The sequence below is a fragment of the Phyllobates terribilis genome, unplaced genomic scaffold (genome assembly GCF_046119375.1).
Source record: "Phyllobates terribilis strain yellow unplaced genomic scaffold, ASM4611937v1 Scaffold_9__5_contigs__length_417890890, whole genome shotgun sequence".
Classification (NCBI taxonomy): Eukaryota; Metazoa; Chordata; class Amphibia; order Anura; family Dendrobatidae; genus Phyllobates; species Phyllobates terribilis.
In genome coordinates, this window is record NW_027362769.1 from 398,298,230 (window position 1) to 398,319,888 (window position 21,659).

At 44.8% G+C, this 21,659-nt stretch overlaps 1 protein-coding gene across 2 annotated transcripts in view; it reads left to right on the plus strand.

The window, feature by feature from the left end:
* Positions 1-18,471, plus strand: part of LOC141162600 (up-regulator of cell proliferation-like) — a 227,259-nt gene extending 208,788 nt beyond the window's left edge. For both annotated transcript variants that reach the window (XM_073648865.1, XM_073648864.1), the window contains exons 5-6: positions 11,575-16,314; positions 18,060-18,471. In XM_073648865.1, the coding sequence (XP_073504966.1) occupies positions 11,575-16,289 (4,715 nt within the window). In that variant the 3' untranslated portion in view covers positions 16,290-16,314; positions 18,060-18,471. The remainder of the gene's footprint in view (positions 1-11,574; positions 16,315-18,059) is intronic.
* Positions 18,472-21,659: the final 3,188 nt, after the last annotated feature.

Genomic DNA, 21,659 nt, shown 5'->3' on the forward strand with positions numbered 1-21,659 from the left:
GTGGGAGGAATGTACTGTGAGGACATCATACTGTGTGTGGGAGGAATATACTGTGAGGACATCATACTGTGTGTGGAGGAATGTACTGTGGGGACATCATACTGTGTGTGGGGGAATGTACTGTGAGGACATCATACTGTGTGTGGGAGGAATGTACTGTGAGGACATCATACTGTGTGTGGGGGATGTACTGTGGGGACATCATACTGTGTGTGGGGAATGTACTGTGAGGACATCATACTGTGTGTGGGGGGAATGTACTGTGGGGACATCATATTGTGTGTGGGGGAATGTACTGTGAGGACATCATACTGTGTGTGGGGGAATGTACTGTGAGGACATCATACTGTGTGTGAGGGAATGTACTGTGTGGACATCATACTGTGTGGGAGGAATGTAGTGTGAGGACATCATACTGTGTGTGGGGGAATGTACTGTGAGGACATCATATTGTGTGTGGGGGAATGTACTGTGAGGACATCATACTGTGTGTGTAGGAATGTACTGTGTGGACATCATACTGTGTGTGGGGGAATGTACTGTGAGGGCATCATACTGTGTGTGGAGGAATGTACTGTGGGGGCATCATACTGTGTGTGGGGGGAATGTACTGTGAGGACATCATACTGTGTGTGGAGGAATGTACTGTGGGGGCATCATACTGTGTGTGGGGGGAATGTACTGTGAGGACATCATACTGTGTGTGGGGGGAATGTAATGTGAGGACATCATACTGTGTGGGGGGAATGTACTGTGGGGACATCATACTGTGTGTGGAGGAATGTACTGTGAGGACATCATACTGTGTGTGGGGGAATGTACTGTGAGGACATCATACTGTGTGTGGAGGAATGTACTGTGGGGGCATCATACTGTGTGTGGAGGAATGTACTGTGGGGACATCATACTGTTTGTGGGGGAATGTACTGTGAGGACATCATATTGTGTGTGAGGAATGTACTGTGGGGACATCATGCTGTGTGTGGGAGGAATGTACTGTGAGGACATCATACTGTGTGTGGGGGAATGTACTGTGGGGACATCATACTGTGTGTGGAGGGAATGAACTGTGAGGACATCATACTGTGTGTGTAGGAATGTACTGTGGGGACATCATACTGTGTGTGGAGGGAATGTACTGTGAGGACATCATATTGTGTGTGAGGAATGTACTGTGGGGATATCATACTGTGTGTGGAGGAATGTACTGTGGGGGCATCATATTGTGTGTGGAGGGAATGTACTGTGAGGACATCATATTGTGTGTGAGGAATGTACTGTGGGGACATCATATTGTGTGTGAGGAATGTACTGTGAGGACATCATACTGTGTGTGGAGGGAATGTACTGTGAGGACATCATATTGTGTGTGAGGAATGTACTGTGGGGACATCATACTGTGTGTGGGAGGAATGTACTGTGAGGACATCATACTGTGTGTGGGGGAATGTACTGTGAGGACATCATACTGTGTGTGGGAGGAATATACTGTGAGGACATCATACTGTGTGTGTAGGAATGTACTGTTAGGACATCATACTGTGTGTGTGGGGAATGTACTGTGAGGACATCATACTGTGTGTGGAGGAATGTACTGTGAGGGCATCATACTGTGTGTGGAGGAATGTACTGTGGGGGCATCATACTGTGTGTGGGAGGAATGTACTGTGAGGACATCATACTGTGTGTGGGGGGAATGTACTGTGAGGACATCATACTGTGTGTGGAGGAATGTACTGTGGGGGCATCATACTGTGTGTGGGGTGTATGTACTGTGAGGACATCATACTGTGTGGGGGGAATGTACTGTGGGGACATCATACTGTGTGTGGAGGAATGTACTGTGAGGACATCATACTGTGTGTGGGGGAATGTACTGTGAGGACATCATACTGTGTGTGGGGGAATGTACTGTGGGGGCATCATACTGTGTGTGGGGGGTATGTACTGTGAGGACATCATACTGTGTGTGTGGGGGAATGTACTGTGGGGACATCATACTGTGTGTGTGGGGGAATGTACTGTGGGGACATCATACTGTGTGGGGAGGAATGTACTGTGAGGACATCATAGTGTGTGTGGAGGAATGTACTGTGAGGACATCATACTGTGTGTGGGGGGAATGTATTGTGAGGACATCATACTATGTGTGAGGGGAATATACTGTGGGGACATCATACTGTGTGTGGAGGAATGTACTGTGAGGACATCATACTGTGTGTGGAGGAATGTACTGTGAGGACATCATACTGTGTGTGGGAGGAATGTACTGTGAGGACATCATACTGTGTGTGGGGGGAATGTATTGTGAGGACATTATACTATGTGTGAGGGGAATATACTGTGGGGACATCATACTGTGTGTGGAGGAATGTACTGTGAGGACATCATACTGTGTGTGGGAGGAATGTACTGTGAGGACATCATACTGTGTGTGGGAGCAATGTACTGTGAGGACATCATACTGTGTGTGGGGGATGTACTGTGGGGACATCATACTGTGTGTAGGGGAATGTACTGTGAGGACATCATACTGTGTGTGGGGGGAATGTACTGTGGGGACATCATATTGTGTGTGGGGGGAATGTACTGTGAGGACATCATACTGTGTGTGGGAGGAATGTACTGTGAGGACATCATACTGTGTGTGGGAAGAATGTACTGTGAGGACATCATACTGTGTGTGGGGGAATGTACTGTGAGGACATCATACTGTGTGTGGGGGGAATGTACTGTGGAGACATCATACTGTGTGTGGGGGATGTACTGTGAGGACATCATACTGTGCGTGGGGGGAATGTACTGTGGGGACATCATACTGTATGTGAGGGACTATACTGTGAGGACATCATACTGTATGTGAGGGAATGTACTGTGAGGACATCATACTGTGTGTTGGGGAATGTTCTGTGGGGACATCACAGTGTGTGTGGGGGAATGTACTGTGGGGACATCATACTGTGTGTGGAGGAATGTACTGTGAGGACATCATACTGTTTGTATGGAGGAATGTACTGTGAGGACATCATACTGTATGTGAGGGACTATACTGTGAGGACATCATACTGTATGTGAGGGAATGTACTGTGAGGACATCATACTGTGTGTTGGGGAATGTTCTGTGGGTACATCACAGTGTGTGTGGGGGAATGTACTGTGGGGACATCATACTGTGTGTGGAGGAATGTACTGTGGGGACATCATACTGTGTGGGGGGGAATGTACTGTGAGGACATCATACTGTGTGAGGGGGATGTACTGTGGGGACATCATACTGTGTGTGGGGGGAATGTACTGTGGGGACATCATACTGTGTGTGGGGGAATGTACTGTGAGGACATCATAGTGTGTGGGGGATGTACTGTGGGGACATCATACTGTGTGTGGGGGAATGTTCTGTGAGGACATCATACTGTGTGTGGGGGGAATGTACTGTGGGGACATCATATTGTGTGTGAGGGGAATGTACTGTGAGGACATCATACTGTGTGTGGGAGGAATGTACTGTGAGGACATCATACTGTGTGTGGGAGGAATGTACTGTGAGGACATCATACTGTGTGTGGGGGAATGTACTGTGAGGACATCATACTGTGTGTGGGGGGAATGTACTGTGGAGACATCATACTGTGTGTGGGGGATGTACTGTGAGGACATCATACTGTGTGTGGGGGGAATGTACTGTGGGGACATCATACTGTGTATGGAGGAATGTACTGTGAGGACATCATACTGTATGTGAGGGAATATACTGTGAGGACATCATACTGTATGTGAGGGAATGTACTCTGAGGACATCATACTGTGTGTTGGGGAATGTTCTGTGGGGACATCACAGTGTGTGTGGGGGAATGTACTGTGGGGACATCATACTGTGTGTGGAGGAATGTACTGTGGGGACATCATACTGTGTGTGGGGGAATGTACTGTGAGGACATCATACTGTGTGTGGGAGGAATGTACTGTGAGGACATCATACTGTGTGTGGGGGATGTACTGTGGGGACATCATATTGTGTGTGGGGGAATGTACTGTGAGGGCATCATACTGTGTGTGGAGGAATGTACTGTGAGGACATCATACTGTGTGTGGGGGAATATACTGTGAGGACATCATACTGTGTGTGGGGGGTGTACTGTGGGGACATCATACTGTGTGTGGGGGAATGTACTGTGAGGACATCACACTGTGTGTGGGAGGAATATACTGTGAGGACATCATACTGTGTGTGGGAGGAGTATACTGTGAGGACATCATACTGTGTGTGGGGGAATGTACTGTGAGGACATCATACTGTGTGTGGGAGGAATGTACTGTGAGGACATCATACTGTGTGTGGGAGGAATATACTGTGAGGACATCATACTGTGTGTGGAGGAATGTACTGTGGGGACATCATACTGTGTGTGGGGGAATGTACTGTGAGGACATCATACTGTGTGTGGGAGGAATGTACTGTGAGGACATCATACTGTGTGTGGGGGATGTACTGTGGGGACATCATACTGTGTGTGGGGGAATGTACTGTGAGGACATCATACTGGGTGTGGGGGGAATGTACTGTGGGGACATCATATTGTGTGTGGGGGAATGTACTGTGAGGACATCATACTGTGTGTGGGGGAATGTACTGTGAGGACATCATACTGTGTGTGAGGGAATGTACTGTGTGGACATCATACTGTGTGGCAGGAATGTAGTGTGAGGACATCATACTGTGTGTGGGGGAATGTACTGTGAGGACATCATATTGTGTGTGGGGGAATGTACTGTGAGGACATCATACTGTGTGTGTAGGAATGTACTGTGTGGACATCATACTGTGTGTGGGGGAATGTACTGTGAGGGCATCATACTGTGTGTGGAGGAATGTACTGTGGGGGCATCATACTGTGTGTGGGGGGAATGTACTGTGAGGACATCATACTGTGTGTGGAGGAATGTACTGTGGGGGCATCATACTGTGTGTGGGGGGAATGTACTGTGAGGACATCATACTGTGTGTGGGGGGAATGTAATATGAGGACATCATACTGTGTGGGGGGAATGTACTGTGGGGACATCATACTGTGTGTGGAGGAATGTACTGTGAGGACATCATACTGTGTGTGGGGGAATGTACTGAGAGGACATCATACTGTGTGTGGAGGAATGTACTGTGGGGGCATCATACTGTGTGTGGAGGAATGTACTGTGGGGACATCATACTGTTTGTGGGGGAATGTACTGTGAGGACATCATATTGTGTGTGAGGAATGTACTGTGGGGACATCATGCTGTGTGTGGGAGGAATGTACTGTGAGGACATCATACTGTGTGTGGGGGAATGTACTGTGGGGACATCATACTGTGTGTGGAGGGAATGAACTGTGAGGACATCATACTGTGTGTGTAGGAATGTACTGTGGGGACATCATACTGTGTGTGGAGGGAATGTACTGTGAGGACATCATATTGTGTGTGAGGAATGTACTGTGGGGATATCATACTGTGTGTGGAGGAATGTACTGTGGGGGCATCATATTGTGTGTGGAGGGAATGTACTGTGAGGACATCATATTGTGTGTGAGGAATGTACTGTGAGGACATCATATTGTGTGTGAGGAATGTACTGTGAGGACATCATACTGTGTGTGGAGGGAATGTACTGTGAGGACATCATATTGTGTGTGAGGAATGTACTGTGGGGACATCATACTGTGTGTGGGAGGAATGTACTGTGAGGACATCATACTGTGTGTGGGGGAATGTACTGTGAGGACATCATACTGTGTGTGGGAGGAATATACTGTGAGGACATCATACTGTGTGTGTAGGAATGTACTGTTAGGACATCATACTGTGTGTGTGGGGAATGTACTGTGAGGACATCATACTGTGTGTGGAGGAATGTACTGTGAGGGCATCATACTGTGTGTGGAGGAATGTACTGTGGGGGCATCATACTGTGTGTGGGGGGAATGTACTGTGAGGACATCATACTGTGTGTGGGGGGAATGTACTGTGAGGACATCATACTGTGTGTGGAGGAATGTACTGTGGGGGCATCATACTGTGTGTGGGGTGTATGTACTGTGAGGACATCATACTGTGTGGGGGGAATGTACTGTGGGGACATCATACTGTGTGTGGAGGAATGTACTGTGAGGACATCATACTGTGTGTGGGGGAATGTACTGTGAGGACATCATACTGTGTGTGGGGGAATGTACTGTGGGGGCATCATACTGTGTGTGGGGGGTATGTACTGTGAGGACATCATACTGTGTGTGGGGGGGAATGTACTGTGGGGACATCATACTGTGTGTGTGGGGGAATGTACTGTGGGGACATCATACTGTGTGTGGAGGAATGTACTGTGAGGACATCATACTGTGTGGAGGAATGTACTGTGAGGATATCATACTGTATGTGAGGGAATGTACTGTGAGGACATCATACTGTGTGTGGGGGAATGTACTGTGGGGACATCATACTGTGTGTGGGGGAATGTACTGTGAGGACATCATACTGTGTGTGGAGGAATGTACTGTGGGGACATCATACTGTGTGTGGGGGGAATGTACTGTGGGGACATCATACTGTGTGTGGGGGAATGTACTGTGAGGACATCATACTGTGTGTGGAGGAATGTACTGTGGGGACATCATACTGTGTGTAGGGGGAATGTACTGTTGGGGATATCATACTGTGTGTGGAGGAATGTACTGTGAGGACATCATACTGTATGTGGGGGAATGTACTGTGAGGATATCATACTGTGTGTGGAGGAATGTACTGTGAGGACATCATACTGTATGTGAGGGAATGTACTGTGAGGACATCATACTGTGTGTGGGGGAAAGTACTGTGGAGACATCATACTGTGTGTGGAGGAATGTACTATGGGGACATCATACTGTATGTGAGGGAATGTACTGTAAGGACATCGTACTGTGTGTGGGGGGAATGTACTGTGGGGATATCATACTGTGTGTGGAGGAATGTACTGTGGGGACATCATACTGTATGTGAGGGAATGTACTGTGAGGACATCATACTGTGTGTGGGGGGAATGTACTGTGAGGACATCATACTGTGTGTGGGGGAATGTACTGTGAGGACATCATACTGTGTGTGGAGGAATGTACTGTGAGGACATCATACTATATGTGAGTGAATGTACTGTGAGGAACTCATACTGTGTGTGGGGGAATGTACTGTGAGGACCTCATACTGTGTGTGGAGGAATGTACTGTGAGGACATCATACTGTATGTGAGGGAATGTACTGTGAGGACATCATACTGTGTGTGGGGGAATGTACTGTGAGGACATCATACTGTGTGTGGAGGAATGTACTGTGAGGACATCATACTGTGTGTGGGGGAATGTACTGTGGGGACATCATACTGTGTATGGAGGAATGTACTGTGAGGACATCATACTGTATGTGAGGGAATGTACTGTGAGGACATCATACTGTATGTGAGGGAATGTACTGTGAGGACATCATACTGTGTGTGAGGGAATGTACTGTGAGGACATCATACTGTATGTGAGGGAATGTACTGTGAGGATATCATACTGTGTATGGAGGAATGTACTGTGAGGACATAATACTGTGTGTGGGGGGAATGTACTGTTAGGACATCATACTGTGTGTGGAGGAATGTACTGTGAGGACATCATACTGTGTGTGGGAGGAATATACTGTAAGGACATCATACTGTATGTGAGGGAATGTACTGTGAGGACATCATACTGTATGTGAGGGAATGTACTGTGAGGACATCATACTGTGTGTGGGGGGAATGTACTGTGAGGACATCATACTGTGTGTGGAGGGAATGTACTGTGAGGACATCATACTGTGTGTGAGGGAATGTACTGTGGAGACATCATACTGTGTGTGGGGGAATGTACTGTGAGGACATCATACTGTGTGTGGGAGGAATATACTGTAAGGACATCATACTGTATGTGAGGGAATGTACTGTGAGGACATCATACTGTATGTGAGGGAATGTACTGTGAGGACATCATACTGTGTGTGAGGGAATGTACTGTGAGGACATCATACTGTATGTGAGGGAATGTACTGTGAGGACATCATACTGTATGTGAGGGAATGTACTGTGAGGACATCATACTGTGTGTGGGGGGATGTACTGTGAGGATATCATACTGTGTGTGGGGGGAATGTTCTGTGGGGACATCATACTGTGTGGGGGAATGCACTGTGGGGACATCATACTGTGTGTGGAGGAATGTACTGTGGGGACATCATTCTGTGTGTGGGGGGAATGTACTTTGGGGACATCATACTGTGTGTGGGGGAATGTACTGTGAGGACATCATACTGTGTGTGGAGGAATGTACTGTGGGGACATCATACTGTGTGTAGGGGGAATGCACTGTGGGGACATCATACTGTGTGTGGAGGAATGTACTGTGGGGACATCATACTGTGTGTGGGGGGAATGTACTGTGGGGACATCATACTGTGTGTGGGGGAATGTACTGTGAGTACATCATACTGTGTGTGGAGGAATGTACTGTGAGGACATCATACTGTATGTGGGGGAATGTACTGTGAGGATATCATACTGTGTGTGGAGGAATGTACTGTGAGGACATCATACTGTATGTGAGGGAATGTACTGTGAGGACATCATACTGTGTGTGGGGGAAAGTACTGTGGAGACATCATACTGTGTGTGGAGGAATGTACTGTGGGGACATACTGTATGTGAGGGAATGTACTGTGAGGACATCATACTGTGTGTGGGGGGAATGTACTGTGGGGATATCATACTGTGTGTGGAGGAATGTACTGTGGGGACATCATACTGTATGTGAGGGAATGTACTGTGAGGACATCATACTGTATGTGGGGGAATGTACTGTGAGGACATCATACTGTGTGTGGAGGAATGTAGTGTGAGGACATCATACTGTGTGTGAGTGAATGTACTGTGAGGACCTCATACTGTATGTGGGGGAATGTACTGTGAGGATATCATACTGTGTGTGGAGGAATGTACTGTGAGGACATCATACTGTATGTGAGGGAATGTACTGTGAGGACATCATACTGTATGTGGGGGAATGTACTGTGAGGACATCATACTGTGTGTGGAGGAATGTACTGTGAGGACATCATACTGTATGTGAGGGAATGTACTGTGAGGACATCATACTGTGTGTGGGGGAATGTACTGTGAGGACATCATACTGTGTGTGGAGGAATGTACTGTGAGGACATCATACTGTGTGTGGAGGAATGTACTGTGGGGACATCATACTGTGTGTGGAGGGAATGTACTGTGAGGACATCATACTGTGTGTGGGGGAATGTACTGTGAGGACATCATACTGTGTGGGGGGGAATGTACTGTGAGGACATCATACTGTGTGTCGGAGGAATTTACTGTAAGGACATCATACTGTGTGTGCAGGAATGTACTGTGAGGACATCATACTGTGTGTGGAGGAATGTACTGTGAGGACATCATACTGTGTGTGGGGGAATGTACTGTGAGGACATCATACTGTGTGTGGAGGAATGTACTGTGGGGACATCATACTGTGTGTGGAGGAATGTACTGTGGGGACATCATACTGTGTGTGGAGGAATGTACTGTGAGGACATCATACTGTGTGTGGAGGAATGTACTGTGAGGACATCATACTGTGTGTGGAGGAATGTACTGTGGGGACATCATACTGTGTGTAGGGGAATGTACTGTGGGGACATCATACTGTGTGTGGGGGAATGTACTGTGGGGACATCATACTGTGTGTGGAGGAATGTACTGTGGGGACATCATACTGTGTGTGGAGGAATGTACTGTGAGGACATCATACTGTGTGTGGAGGAATGTACTGTGGGGACATCATACTGTGTGTGGGGGAATGTACTGTGAGGACATCATACTGTGTGTGGAGGAATGTACTGTGGGGACATCATACTGTGTGTGGAGGAATGTACTGTGAGGACATCATACTGTGTGTGGGGGAATGTACTGTGGGGACATCATCCTGTGTGTGGGGGAATGTACTGTGAGGACATCATACTGAGTGTGGGGAATGTACTGTGAGGATATCATACTGTGTGTGAGGGAATATACTGTGAGGACATCATACTGTGTGTGAGGGAATGTACTGTGGGGACATCATACTGTGTGTGGAGGAATGTACTGTGGGGACATCATACTGTGTGTGGAGGAATGTACTGTGGGGACATCATACTGTGTGTGGAGGAATGTACTGTGGGGACATCATACTGTGTGTGGAGGGAATGTACTGTGAGGACATCATACTGTGTGTGGGGAATGTACTGTGAGGACATCATACTGTGTGTGGGGGAATGTACTGTGTGGACATTATACTGTGTGTGGAGGAATGTACTGTGAGGACATCATCCTGTGTGTGGGGGAATGTACTGTGAGGACATCATACTGAGTGTGGGGAATGTACTGTGAGGATATCATACTGTGTGTGAGGGAATATACTGTGAGGATATCATACTGTGTGTGTGGGGGAATGTACTGTGGGGACATCATACTGTGTGGGGGGTATGTACTGTGGGGAGATCATACTGTGTGTGGGAGAATGTACTGTGGGGACATCATATTGTGTGTGAGGGGAATGTACTGTGGGGACATCATACTGTGTGGGGGGTATGTACTGTGGGGAGATCATACTGTGTGTGGGGGAATGTACTGTGGGGACATCATATTGTGTGTGAGGGGAATGTACTGTGTGGACATCATACTGTGTGTGGGGGAATGTACTGTGGGGACATCATACTGTGTGTGAGGGAATATACTGTGAGGACATCATACTGTGTGTGCGAGGAATGTACTGTGGGGAGATCATACTGTGTGTGGGGGAATGTACTGTGGAGACATCATACTGTGTGTGGGGGAATGTACTGTGTGGACATCATACTGTGTGTGGGGGAAGTGTACTTTGGGGATACCTTATCATTGGAGGGGGAATGTGCTGTGTGTGGGGGGATATACTATGTAGGCACCATTTTGTGTGGAGGGAATGTACTGTGGGGCTTCATTCTGTTTTGGGGGAATGTACTGTTTACCATTTAAATCTGGTAATGGTGAGAGCAAGTCTTATAATCCAGTGAACGTCACACAACAGTTTCAGCCTGGTAAAGATCTTGCAGATGTGAATGAAAATGTTTAAAAAGGAAAGATAAGAGTTGTGTAATTTGCTAAATAAAGAGCACAAGTGGGTCGGTAACTAGAGATGGGAACAGAGATATATTATGGTGCAAGATTGTGGGGATCTTTGTAGATTAAAAGGAAATATTTAATTAATTTGTGCAATGAGCAATACAGAACAACTAGTAGACAGAGAGCAGATGGATGGGACTATTTACCCAACTGCTCCACTCATGATTGTTGGTTCCAGTCAGTTTAGTGAATTGCCGGATAGTGGTGTACTCAGATAGTGGGAACTCAGAAATGATTAGGGTCTGGATAACTGTGTTATATGTATTATATCATTTACATACTTATAAGTGTACTCAAGCTAAATTGATAATTTGTAAATGTATTTTTTTTCTTTTTAGGCAAACTAGAAACCTTTAAGGTCCTCTTGATTGAAATGGGACTGGAGAAGGCGAGAAACTCAAAGTTGACTCTGAGGAACATTTTGAGCATTGGTCTAGAGAATCTACATCATGAGAAGCCTAAAACCACAGCAGATCTTCCTGAACATTTCCTAATGAATCTTATAGCCTTGCACAGAAACGCTAGAAAAACAGAACTTGATGATGATCTGTCAAACCTGGGATCAAGTGCAGATGATGATGATCCATTTGACTTGTTCACCAGTAAAACAATGCAAAGAAGGATATCAAATTTTACTCACCCTCTGGATGTTCTGTGCGCTGTCCTGAACTGTTCAGATAAATGTCTTCAGCAAGAACTCGTATCCAAAATGTCCATGTGCCAGTTTCCAGTTCCTCTCTTGCTTCCCTCTGGTGATGGTTCAGGCTCCACCTTCATGCGTTGGGCGATGAGAGATATTGTGAAGAAATGGAGACCTCAGTCTCTAGCAGATAGTAAAGGGTTCAGGGAAGACAACGTGGTGAATATAGAGATGCCGATCTTCTCTTTCGTCAGGCTGGGGCCAAATAAGTTGTCAAAATCTAAGATATTAAACCAGGTTCTTAACCCAGCTCAACAACATCACGAGTTCTTCATACATGACAACATGGATGGAGGGAACATCGAGAAGAAGATATCAGATGGGCTGGTGGAAATGTCCTGGTATTTTCCTTGTGGGAAATCTGATGTTTTCCAAGAGCCAATTGCTGTGGCCAATCTACGTGGAGACCTGGAGTCCAACTGTGAACAGTTCACCTTTCTCACTCGCATTTCTTCAGCCACCTTTTTATTTATTGAGAGTATGTGTGAGAGACAATTCAGGTTATTATCATCCTTCAGTTCCTCTGACACCAAGTTTTATTTCATTATCACTCCAGGTAAAGACAAAGGTGTTGACCCAGAGACCAGAAAACACATGCAAAATCTAATTCCTCTCCTAAAGCTTGAGAAAACAAATGTTGTTCTAAAATCATCCACCATGAATGATGCAGAATTCATGAGCAAGGTTCAAAAAATCATAAATGGTCAACTGAAGAAAAATCCTAAACTGGTAATATTAAAAAATATTATCAAAGAAGTCTCTGATCTTCACATCAGTATAGACGAAGCTTCTCCCGAATTTCTGATAACAAGTGACTACGCTCTTAACATCACCTCAATGATCGACAATGTAGAAAGGTTTAAGAAAGAAAGCTTAACCCTTCAAGGAGATCTGTGGAAAAAGTTGTCTAAATTAGAAAAGGAATTATGCAGAATGACAAAACAAGGTGGAGAAGATCAAGAAATATATCGGTCAAAGCTAAAAGTAAAACGTAATTTACTTCATAGTGAACAAAATAAGCACGCTCTCCCAGAAGCCATGACTCTATTTATTAATGCACTTACTCATTTATCTAGAGATGAGAAACCATATTTTCTTAAGTGGATGAAGTTTGAGCTCGATTTCATTGCAAGAAAAAATGTATCCAAGCTACAGACTGAATATAAAGAGATATGCAGCCAATTTGATGCTGCAGCCAATCCCCAAGAACTCAAGCAGCTTGACAAGAGCATTTCCGAGAGTTCATTAGGTATTGAGCATTTTCTTCGTGAGTTGGGACAGTTTTATGAAGCTGAATATTCTACAGTGAAAAATGAATCTGCCAAGCAATTCAGTCACCTCCCAGGCATTGCTGCCGATCTCCTGTTGGATGGGTTCCCATTGGAGCTGATTGATGGAGATGCCTCCAACATTCCCTTACAGTGGATAACTGATGTCCTGACTGAGCTGGATAAGAAGACTGGAGGACAATGCAGGATGAGGGTGATAACTGTGCTGGGAGTGCAGAGTACAGGGAAGTCCACCCTCCTGAACACCATGTTTGGTCTACAGTTCGCTGTGGCCAGTGGTCGATGCACACGAGGAGCCTTCATGACTCTGATTAACGTGAAGGAGAACTTCCAGAAGACGATGGGTTGTGAATTTATTCTGGTGATCGACACTGAAGGGTTGAAAGCTCCGGAATTGTCTTCACTTGAAGACAGTTATGAACATGACAATGAGTTGGCCACACTTGTGGTTGGGCTAAGTGACGTCACTATAATCAACATGGCCATGGAAAATACCACAGAGATGAAAGATATTTTACAGATTGTGGTCCATGCATTTCTTAGAATGAAACAAGTTGGCAAGAAACCGAATTGCCAGTTTGTCCATCAGAATGTGAGTGATGTGTCCGCTCATGACAAGAATATGAGAGACCGTAAGAAACTTCTAGAACAATTAGACGAAATGACAAAAGTAGCTGCAAAAATGGAAAAGAAAAGTGGTTTTGACAAATTCAGTGATGTCATGGACTATGACTTGGACAAACACAACTGGTACATTCCCGGATTGTGGCAGGGGGTCCCACCAATGGCTCCTGTAAATTCTGGCTACAGTGAACACGTTTCTGAACTTAGAAAATACCTGTTACAATTCCTACAAAGCAAGACACTTAACAGGGCTTCAACAATACCAGATTTTTGTGAGTGGGTTAAAAACTTGTGGAATGCTGTGAAACATGAGAAATTCATCTTCAGCTTCAGGAACAGTCTGGTGGCTGAAGCTTATAATAAGTTGTCGATGCAGTTCTCTCAGTGGGAATGGAATTTTACCAAAGAGGTCCATAATTGGGTAATAAGGAAAGAAACTAACATTAAGAATCAACCGACTCACAATTTTGAAGAAAACACATACGAGACAATCAAAGATCTTGATCACCTGCTGCATAAAGAAGAGAAGAAAATGATAGATCTGTTGGAGAAATACTTTGAAAGTAATTTTGAAAACATTAATTTGATAGAAAGATATCATGAGGATTTTAAAAGGAGCATTACAGGTCTAAGAAAAGAGCTCAGGAGAAATGTGATTGACAAGTATCAAAAAATACTTGCTATACAGAAAGGGAACCTAAAGATTCGGGACATCAAGAAGAAGTACCAGACGTTGATTGAAGAGAAAATCGATGGCCTCTTGAAAACCTGCAGAGAGAAGGACCATGAGCTGAATGATGACGAAGTAAAACGTGAATTTAATGCCATGTGGGAGAAGACCCTGTCAGACTTACAAATTGAGAAACTGGAGAGATGTAAAGTGAGTGATGCAATTCTCCGGCAACTTAGAAATGATATGAGCAACAAAGGACCGGATATAAATGAAGCGTTATTGGCTGAGAATACGTTGGCTGAGCGACAATCTAACTTTACTATTGAAGAAAGCCATATAGATGTGCATTGGGTTAAGAAAATATGGAAACAGATGCGTGGGAAAAAAAATGAACCAAATGAAAAGCTTGAAAATGTTGCCACCTCAATAATAGAAATGTGTGACCAAAACGTCAGCGAGATGGAGAACACCAATGAGGACTATGACGACACTTATTGCCAGGAAATTCTGCAGATGATTAATAGAAAGCTTGACGATGAACAAAATAAAAATCTCCACTTCACATTGCAGTTTGAGTTGGACATCAAGCTCTTTATATTTAGAAAAGCATCGACAAGGTTTCAGCAGATGCACGATCGCTATATAGAAAGGAATGACCCAAAGACCTGCATGGACAACCTGAAGCTGGATTATCTGACTGTATTTCTTGATGTTTTTAAAGCAAAAGATGAATCCCAGAGCCGAGGCAAACAGTTCTGCGTAATGTGCCTGAGTCCTGCAATAATTGATTACGTTTACAATCATCTGGGGAAGAAGATGGTCGATGACATTTTAGAAGATTCAAGCAACCAAATGTTCAAAAGTCGAAGCTTTTTCCAGTATAATCTACTGAAGGACTTGCTGGAGGAAATGTCTTTCAAAAAATATGTTCAATATACGAAATGGTATGAAAAATTTGGTAAACAATGGATCCAAAATAAAATTAAAGCAGTGTATGAGAAGCGAGCAGCTCTTCAACCATTACAGGCGGATCTCATCAGCTCTATCCTCAAAGATGTGAAGGACGTTCTTAGAGATGAGACCATTCTGGAAAGTGAAGACATTCCTCTGTTCTTAGAAAATGTCCAGAAGAAGTTGGATGAACAGCTTGTGATTTCACAGGAAACAATGACCATCGTAGCTTTCAATAACCAAGTTAATGTTCGTCAGTTCTCCACTAGTAGTCTGGATTTTCTTGAATCTACAGAACAACAGATCTTGTCACAGCTCAAGCCCATGACTTTTCCAGATTTACTCTCCAAACTCAAGCTGAAGCCTCAGGATGAGCTATTCAGTAAGGTGATTGGATGTGGACATCGGTGTCCATTCTGTAAAGTCCCCTGTGAGGCTGGAGGAGCCGACCATAAGGAGCACTTTGCATCTGTTCATAGACCTCAAGGTTTGGGACAATACAGAAATGTAATAAGTGGCATTTTAGTCAAAAACATTTGTACCACTAACATTGTGTCTTCAGCTACTTTTAGAAATTCAGACACAGATTGGAAACCCCACCCATACAAAGAGTATCGCACGTACTATCCAGACTGGGCCATCCAACCGGACCCCAGCATCGAGTCCTCGGATTACTGGAAATTCATTTTTGCCAAATTTAATGGAGAATTTGCTGAAGAATATAAAGCCAAGCCAGCAGAACTGCCTGATGACTGGAAGGAAATGACAGAAGAAGACGCCCTCAACAGCTTAAAGGAAACCTTTAATATCTCCTAATATCAGCAGCTGTAACACAAGAACTGTAAGTAATTTCCACAGCTACTATTCCATGCATGCGAGTGAATTCACATGATAAAAGCTGTTAAATTGCTGTCAGGTCTCCTAGAGAAAGCCTGAGAGCCTTGCAGTCCCCTGTCACATGTATACTAATCTGAGGAGAGCAGCCAATCAGCAGTGTGTGGGCGGGGTCAGCAGGACTCACAGGCTCATGGGCTTCCCCAGCAAGTAAACTAAGTTTTATATTAATTAAAGGCTATACAGTTTGTATTAAGAGGACCTGTCACTAGGTGAGTTTTCGCTCAAATTTTCTTCCCACTGCTCCCAAGGATTCATTTTATTTTTCTAAATCTGCCATTTGGTTCCAAAGATATGGGACTTTTTATTTAATACTAATTTTAATGGTCTTTACCAGTGGGCACAGAGTATTTAAATAATGTGATGCGCCCCCTGGACCGTGTGTGTGTGGGGATACCTGGAACCGGACCTGTTGTGGATGCTGGGGGTTGTAGTCCTTGCGTGGCGGGGACCCGGTCCTGTGGCTCAGGGTGGTCAACCCAAATGGCAGTCTATAAGCTGAATGTCCGACTACGCCACCCGTGGATTGCAGTCAGAGTGAACCGCCGCTGCAGGGCAGACCGCTGAGGCTGGTGTTGTGGGTGCAGCTGAGGATAGTATAACTCCCCACGGGAGGAGTATAGCCTCAGGGCAGTAACTAGGGATGTTGGTGGTGATGGTGCGCGGGAGCAGCAGTAACCACACGGAGTCTGTCATGTAACTCAGGGTCTTTACTGTTGGTGGTATTAAAGGACCCGTCCGGAATACAGGATAACAATGGAGGCCTGGTCAGTCTGAGAGCAACTGGGAAATCCCGCTGGTCAGGGGGAGTTTGTAGGCCTACAGTGCTGACTTCACTCTTTCTTGGCTATCCCGCTGTAGTGTGGTGGTAGCCCACGTCTCTGAGTGTACCGTGTTGTTCTTACCCGTATGACTGGCGACTCGGGCCTTCCGTGCTTCTCACCCCTCCGGGGCAGTAGTGGTCCCTCTCGTGTGGCTGAGCCTCCGGGCTTCCTTGGGCCAGAGGACTTGAAGTCCCCTGCGTGGTGGTTTTCTGCTGCTGGGCTTATAACCCTCACAGCCTCGGACTCCAATGTCCGGCTTACTAAGTCTCTGGCCAGGACGAACTCTGCTAGTTCCCCTCCTGGCCTCGTGTTCCTCCTCTGCCTACAGTGACTCCTCAGCCTGCTGCTGACCTGTCCCTGTCTCTGGAACTACACTGACTAACCCCACCCCAGATCCAGTTTATAAAGGGCAGGTTTCTCCCCTCCCTGGACTGAGGCAGGAGGTGCTGCATGCTAATTGTCCCCAACCAGGGAACCTCCCACCTGCTCTCAGACATGACATTGCTGCCACTGTGGCGACCAGACCTGGGGTGCCACAAATGCACCGCAACATAAAAACCACGCCTCAAGAGAATCCTGCGAGACACACGTCCTTTGTAAAGACCCTAAAAATTAGCACCAAATATAAAGGCCCATATCTCTACTGTATGACAGATGTAAAAAATAAAAAAAAAGCAGAATAGTCTGGAGCGGCCGGGATAAAATAAGAGCAAAGCATGCCATGTTTGACCTTGGACAGGTTCTCTTTAAAGGGGTTGTCCATCTTTGAGGACTTTTTTTGGTTTTACTTAAGTGCATGTATTTATGGCTAAAAATAATTTTGGAAATTGAAAATCATTAACCATTTTGCCTCGTTTTGCTTTTACAGATTCTTTCTCTGCACATTCAACTTTGATGTGACCTATAGTCATAAACCAGCTCTGAAAAAGACAAATAATAGTGTTGCAAACTCTCCGGTCAGACCATCAGAACGAGCTCACTGACAGCTTCTCAGACAACTCATTCTGCGATCAGCAAAAGAAAATACAAGAAAGAAGCTACAGAAAGCAAATGATGCAAATTTTGATGAATGAAACCCAACTGTAAAAATGATATTTGGCCCCACAAACATGCATATACCGGTAGTTAAGAAAAGAAAAATTGTCCCCAAAGGTTCCTTAAGGAGACATTATCATAAGAAAACGATCTATTATAGAATATTTTTGGAAATATTTTTTTTTCTACTTTTCACACATCACAATCTATATTACAAATAAAAATGAGAAATCTCTTAATTTTCACACCGGTTACTCTCGGTTTTTAAGACCAGTTGTTTTGCATGGAAACATCTAATAATCATGTGCAAAGTTCATTGGGAAGAGAAGGGAGGAGGTGAGCTGTGAGAGGGGTGAACACTGACCGTGAGGGGCCCCTGTGCAGGATTTGTTTGGGCCCCCTCACAGTCAAGCTTCCCCCTCCCAGGTAAACACTCGCACATTTACATGTATATTCACAATAAGAACAATATAATAAAAAGTCACACAAGCCCATTTACACATTACATACGTACTGTATGTACATAGTAAACGCATTCACTAAAAAATATATAAAATATGCACATACACCATGACAATTTTGTGATCTACTGGTTCGCATTACTAAACGATTTTTCTGGTTTATTCACTCATAGTTGTAACAGTCATAACTTTTATTTACGTAAGTTTCAATATACAGGGTGGTCCAAAAGTAGGTGGACATAAAGTGTAATAAGGTTATGAAGGGGGAGATTTATCAAACATGGTGTAAAGAGAAACTGGCTCAGTTGCCCTTATCAACCAATCAGATTCCACTTTTCATTCCTCACAGACTCTTTGGGAAATGAAAGGTGGAATCTGATTGGTTGCTAAGGGCCACTGAGCCAGTTTCACAGATCTAGTTTTCACAGATAGATCTCCCCCAAATCTGTTTTCTTTTCAGATAATTCAGATAACACATAATGGCAAATAATTTAAATACAGATGAAAGAAAATGGATTTTAACAGAGTATTGGAAATCTCAAAATGCTGAAACCGTTAGAGCAAATTGGGTTGAAACATTTGGTTCTCAAGCCCCAAAGAGACAAACCATTTACTGCATTCGTGACAAATTCAATGCCACCGGCTCAATCCTTAATGCTCCAAAAACTGCTCGACCCAAAACCGTCTGTCCAGAAGATAATAGACAACTTGTTGCTGAAACATTAGTTCAGAGTCAAAAAAAGTCCCCAGAAGAGCCTCTATGGAATTGGGAATTTCACGAGCTTCTATCATGCGAATCCTGAAATCTATTGGGTGGAAGCTGATCGTCCACGTCTAATTCATGGCTTATTGGAGGATGATCCAGACAGGCGGCTGCAATTTAGTGAGATTATGCTTAACGAAACTGAAGAAAATCCAGTAATTTTCGATAACATTATGTTGAGAGATGAAGCTTCTTTCCCATTCTCCGGCCATATTAACAGACATAATTGTGTTTACTGGTATAATGAGAACATGCATTTCACATTAGAGCAACAACTAAATGAGCCCGGTGTCAATGTTTGGGGTATTTCAAGTTTTGGTGTTTTAGGACCAATATTTTTTGATGGAACAGTCACAGGAGATAAGTATCTCGAAATTCTAATGAATCAAGTTGTTCCTAAGAAACAGCAACAGCCGAATTCACATGACCTTTATTTCTAACAAGATGGGGACCCTCCACATTATTCAAGAGTGGTCCGCGAGTATCTCGATGAAACATTTCCTAATAAATGGATTGGCCGAAGAGGCCCGCGTGATTGGTCGGCACGTTCACAAGACTTGACCCCAATGGAGTTTTTCTTTTGGGGAGTACTCAAGGACAAAGTTTATAGTAGAAAACTAAAAAGTGTCAGTGATTTGAAAAATTCCATAAGAGATGCATTTCAAGAAATTATTACCCAAAGAGACTTGTGCAAAAAAAGTTTGTTGAAGCGAAAGAGGCGACTTCAAAGCTCTGCAAATTGTAATGGAAAACAGTGTGAGCCCCTGCGCTGATAACATTTAAGGGCTTTTGTATTATTGTTCAGAATAAAATTAATTGTCAATGTTATGCTTGTGCTAGTAAATATAATTTTATATATAAATAAAAATAAATGTTATTATTTTCTGTCCACCTACTTTTGGACCACCCTGTATAAGAAGATGTTGAGGGTATGTGCAGTCGGTCAGGAGCCGCTGCGGGTTTGAAGCTGCGTGTTTATGAGGCGTCAAACCGCAACGTCCAGATGTTACAGCATAGTGGATGGGATCTCTAGAAATCCCATGTCCACTATGCGTGCATCTGAGGCTGTGGATCGCCTGCAGAAACTGACATGCGGTGCGTCTTTCAGGACCGAAGCATGTCAAATTCTCTTGCGGTTCCGCTAGTGGACTTTCCCCATAGACCTAACCTGTATGAGAAAGGTCAGCATGTGAAAAAAAAAATTGCGCCGCTCATTTGTATAATGAGGGTGGAAGCCGCGCAGCCGTTCTGCGGCGTCGGGGCCACAGGCGGCTCCGGATCGTGGGAATGTACCCTTACTGTCACTTTGCCAAACAGGTATATAAAAGTGTTACAATAATAGTAAAGAGAATCTGTAATGAGGATGTTATACCCCAAACAAATGGCATATACACACACTGCTCAAAAAATAACGGGAACACTTAAACAACAGAATATAACTCCAAGTAAATCAAACTTCTGTGAAATCAAACTGTCCACTTAGGAAGCAACACTGATTGACAATCAATTTCACATGCTGTTGTGCAAATGGAATAGACAATAGATGGAAATTATTGGCAATTATCAAGACACCCTCAATAAAGGAGTGGTTCTGCAGGTGGGGACCACAGACCACATCTCAGTACCAATGCGTTCTGGCTGATGTTTTGGTCACTTTTGAATGTTGGTTGTGCTTTCACACTCGTGGTAGCATGAGACGGACTCTACAACCCACAGAAGTTGCTCAGGTAGTGCAGCTCATCCAGGATGGCACATCAATGCGAGCTGTGGCAAGGTTTGCTGTGTCTGTCAGCGTAGTGTCCAGAGGCTGGAAGTGCTACCAGGAGACAGGCCAGTACACCAGGAGACGTGGAGGGGGCCGTAGGAGGACAACAACCCAGCAGCAGGACCGCTACCTCTGCCTTTGTGCAAGGAGAAAGAGGAGGAGCACTGCCAGAGCCCTGCAAAATGACCTCCAGCAGGCCACAAATGTGCATGTGTCTGTACAAACGGTTAGAAACTGACTCCGTGAGGGTGGTATGAGGGCCCGACGCCCACAGATGGGGGTTGTGCTCACAGCCCAACACCATGCAGGACGCTTGGCATTTGCCACAGAACACCAGGATTGGCAAAGTGACCACTGGCGCCCTGTGCTCTTCACAGATGAAAGCAGGTTCACACTGAGCACATGTGACAGACGTGACAGAGTCTGGAGACTCTGTGGAGAGCG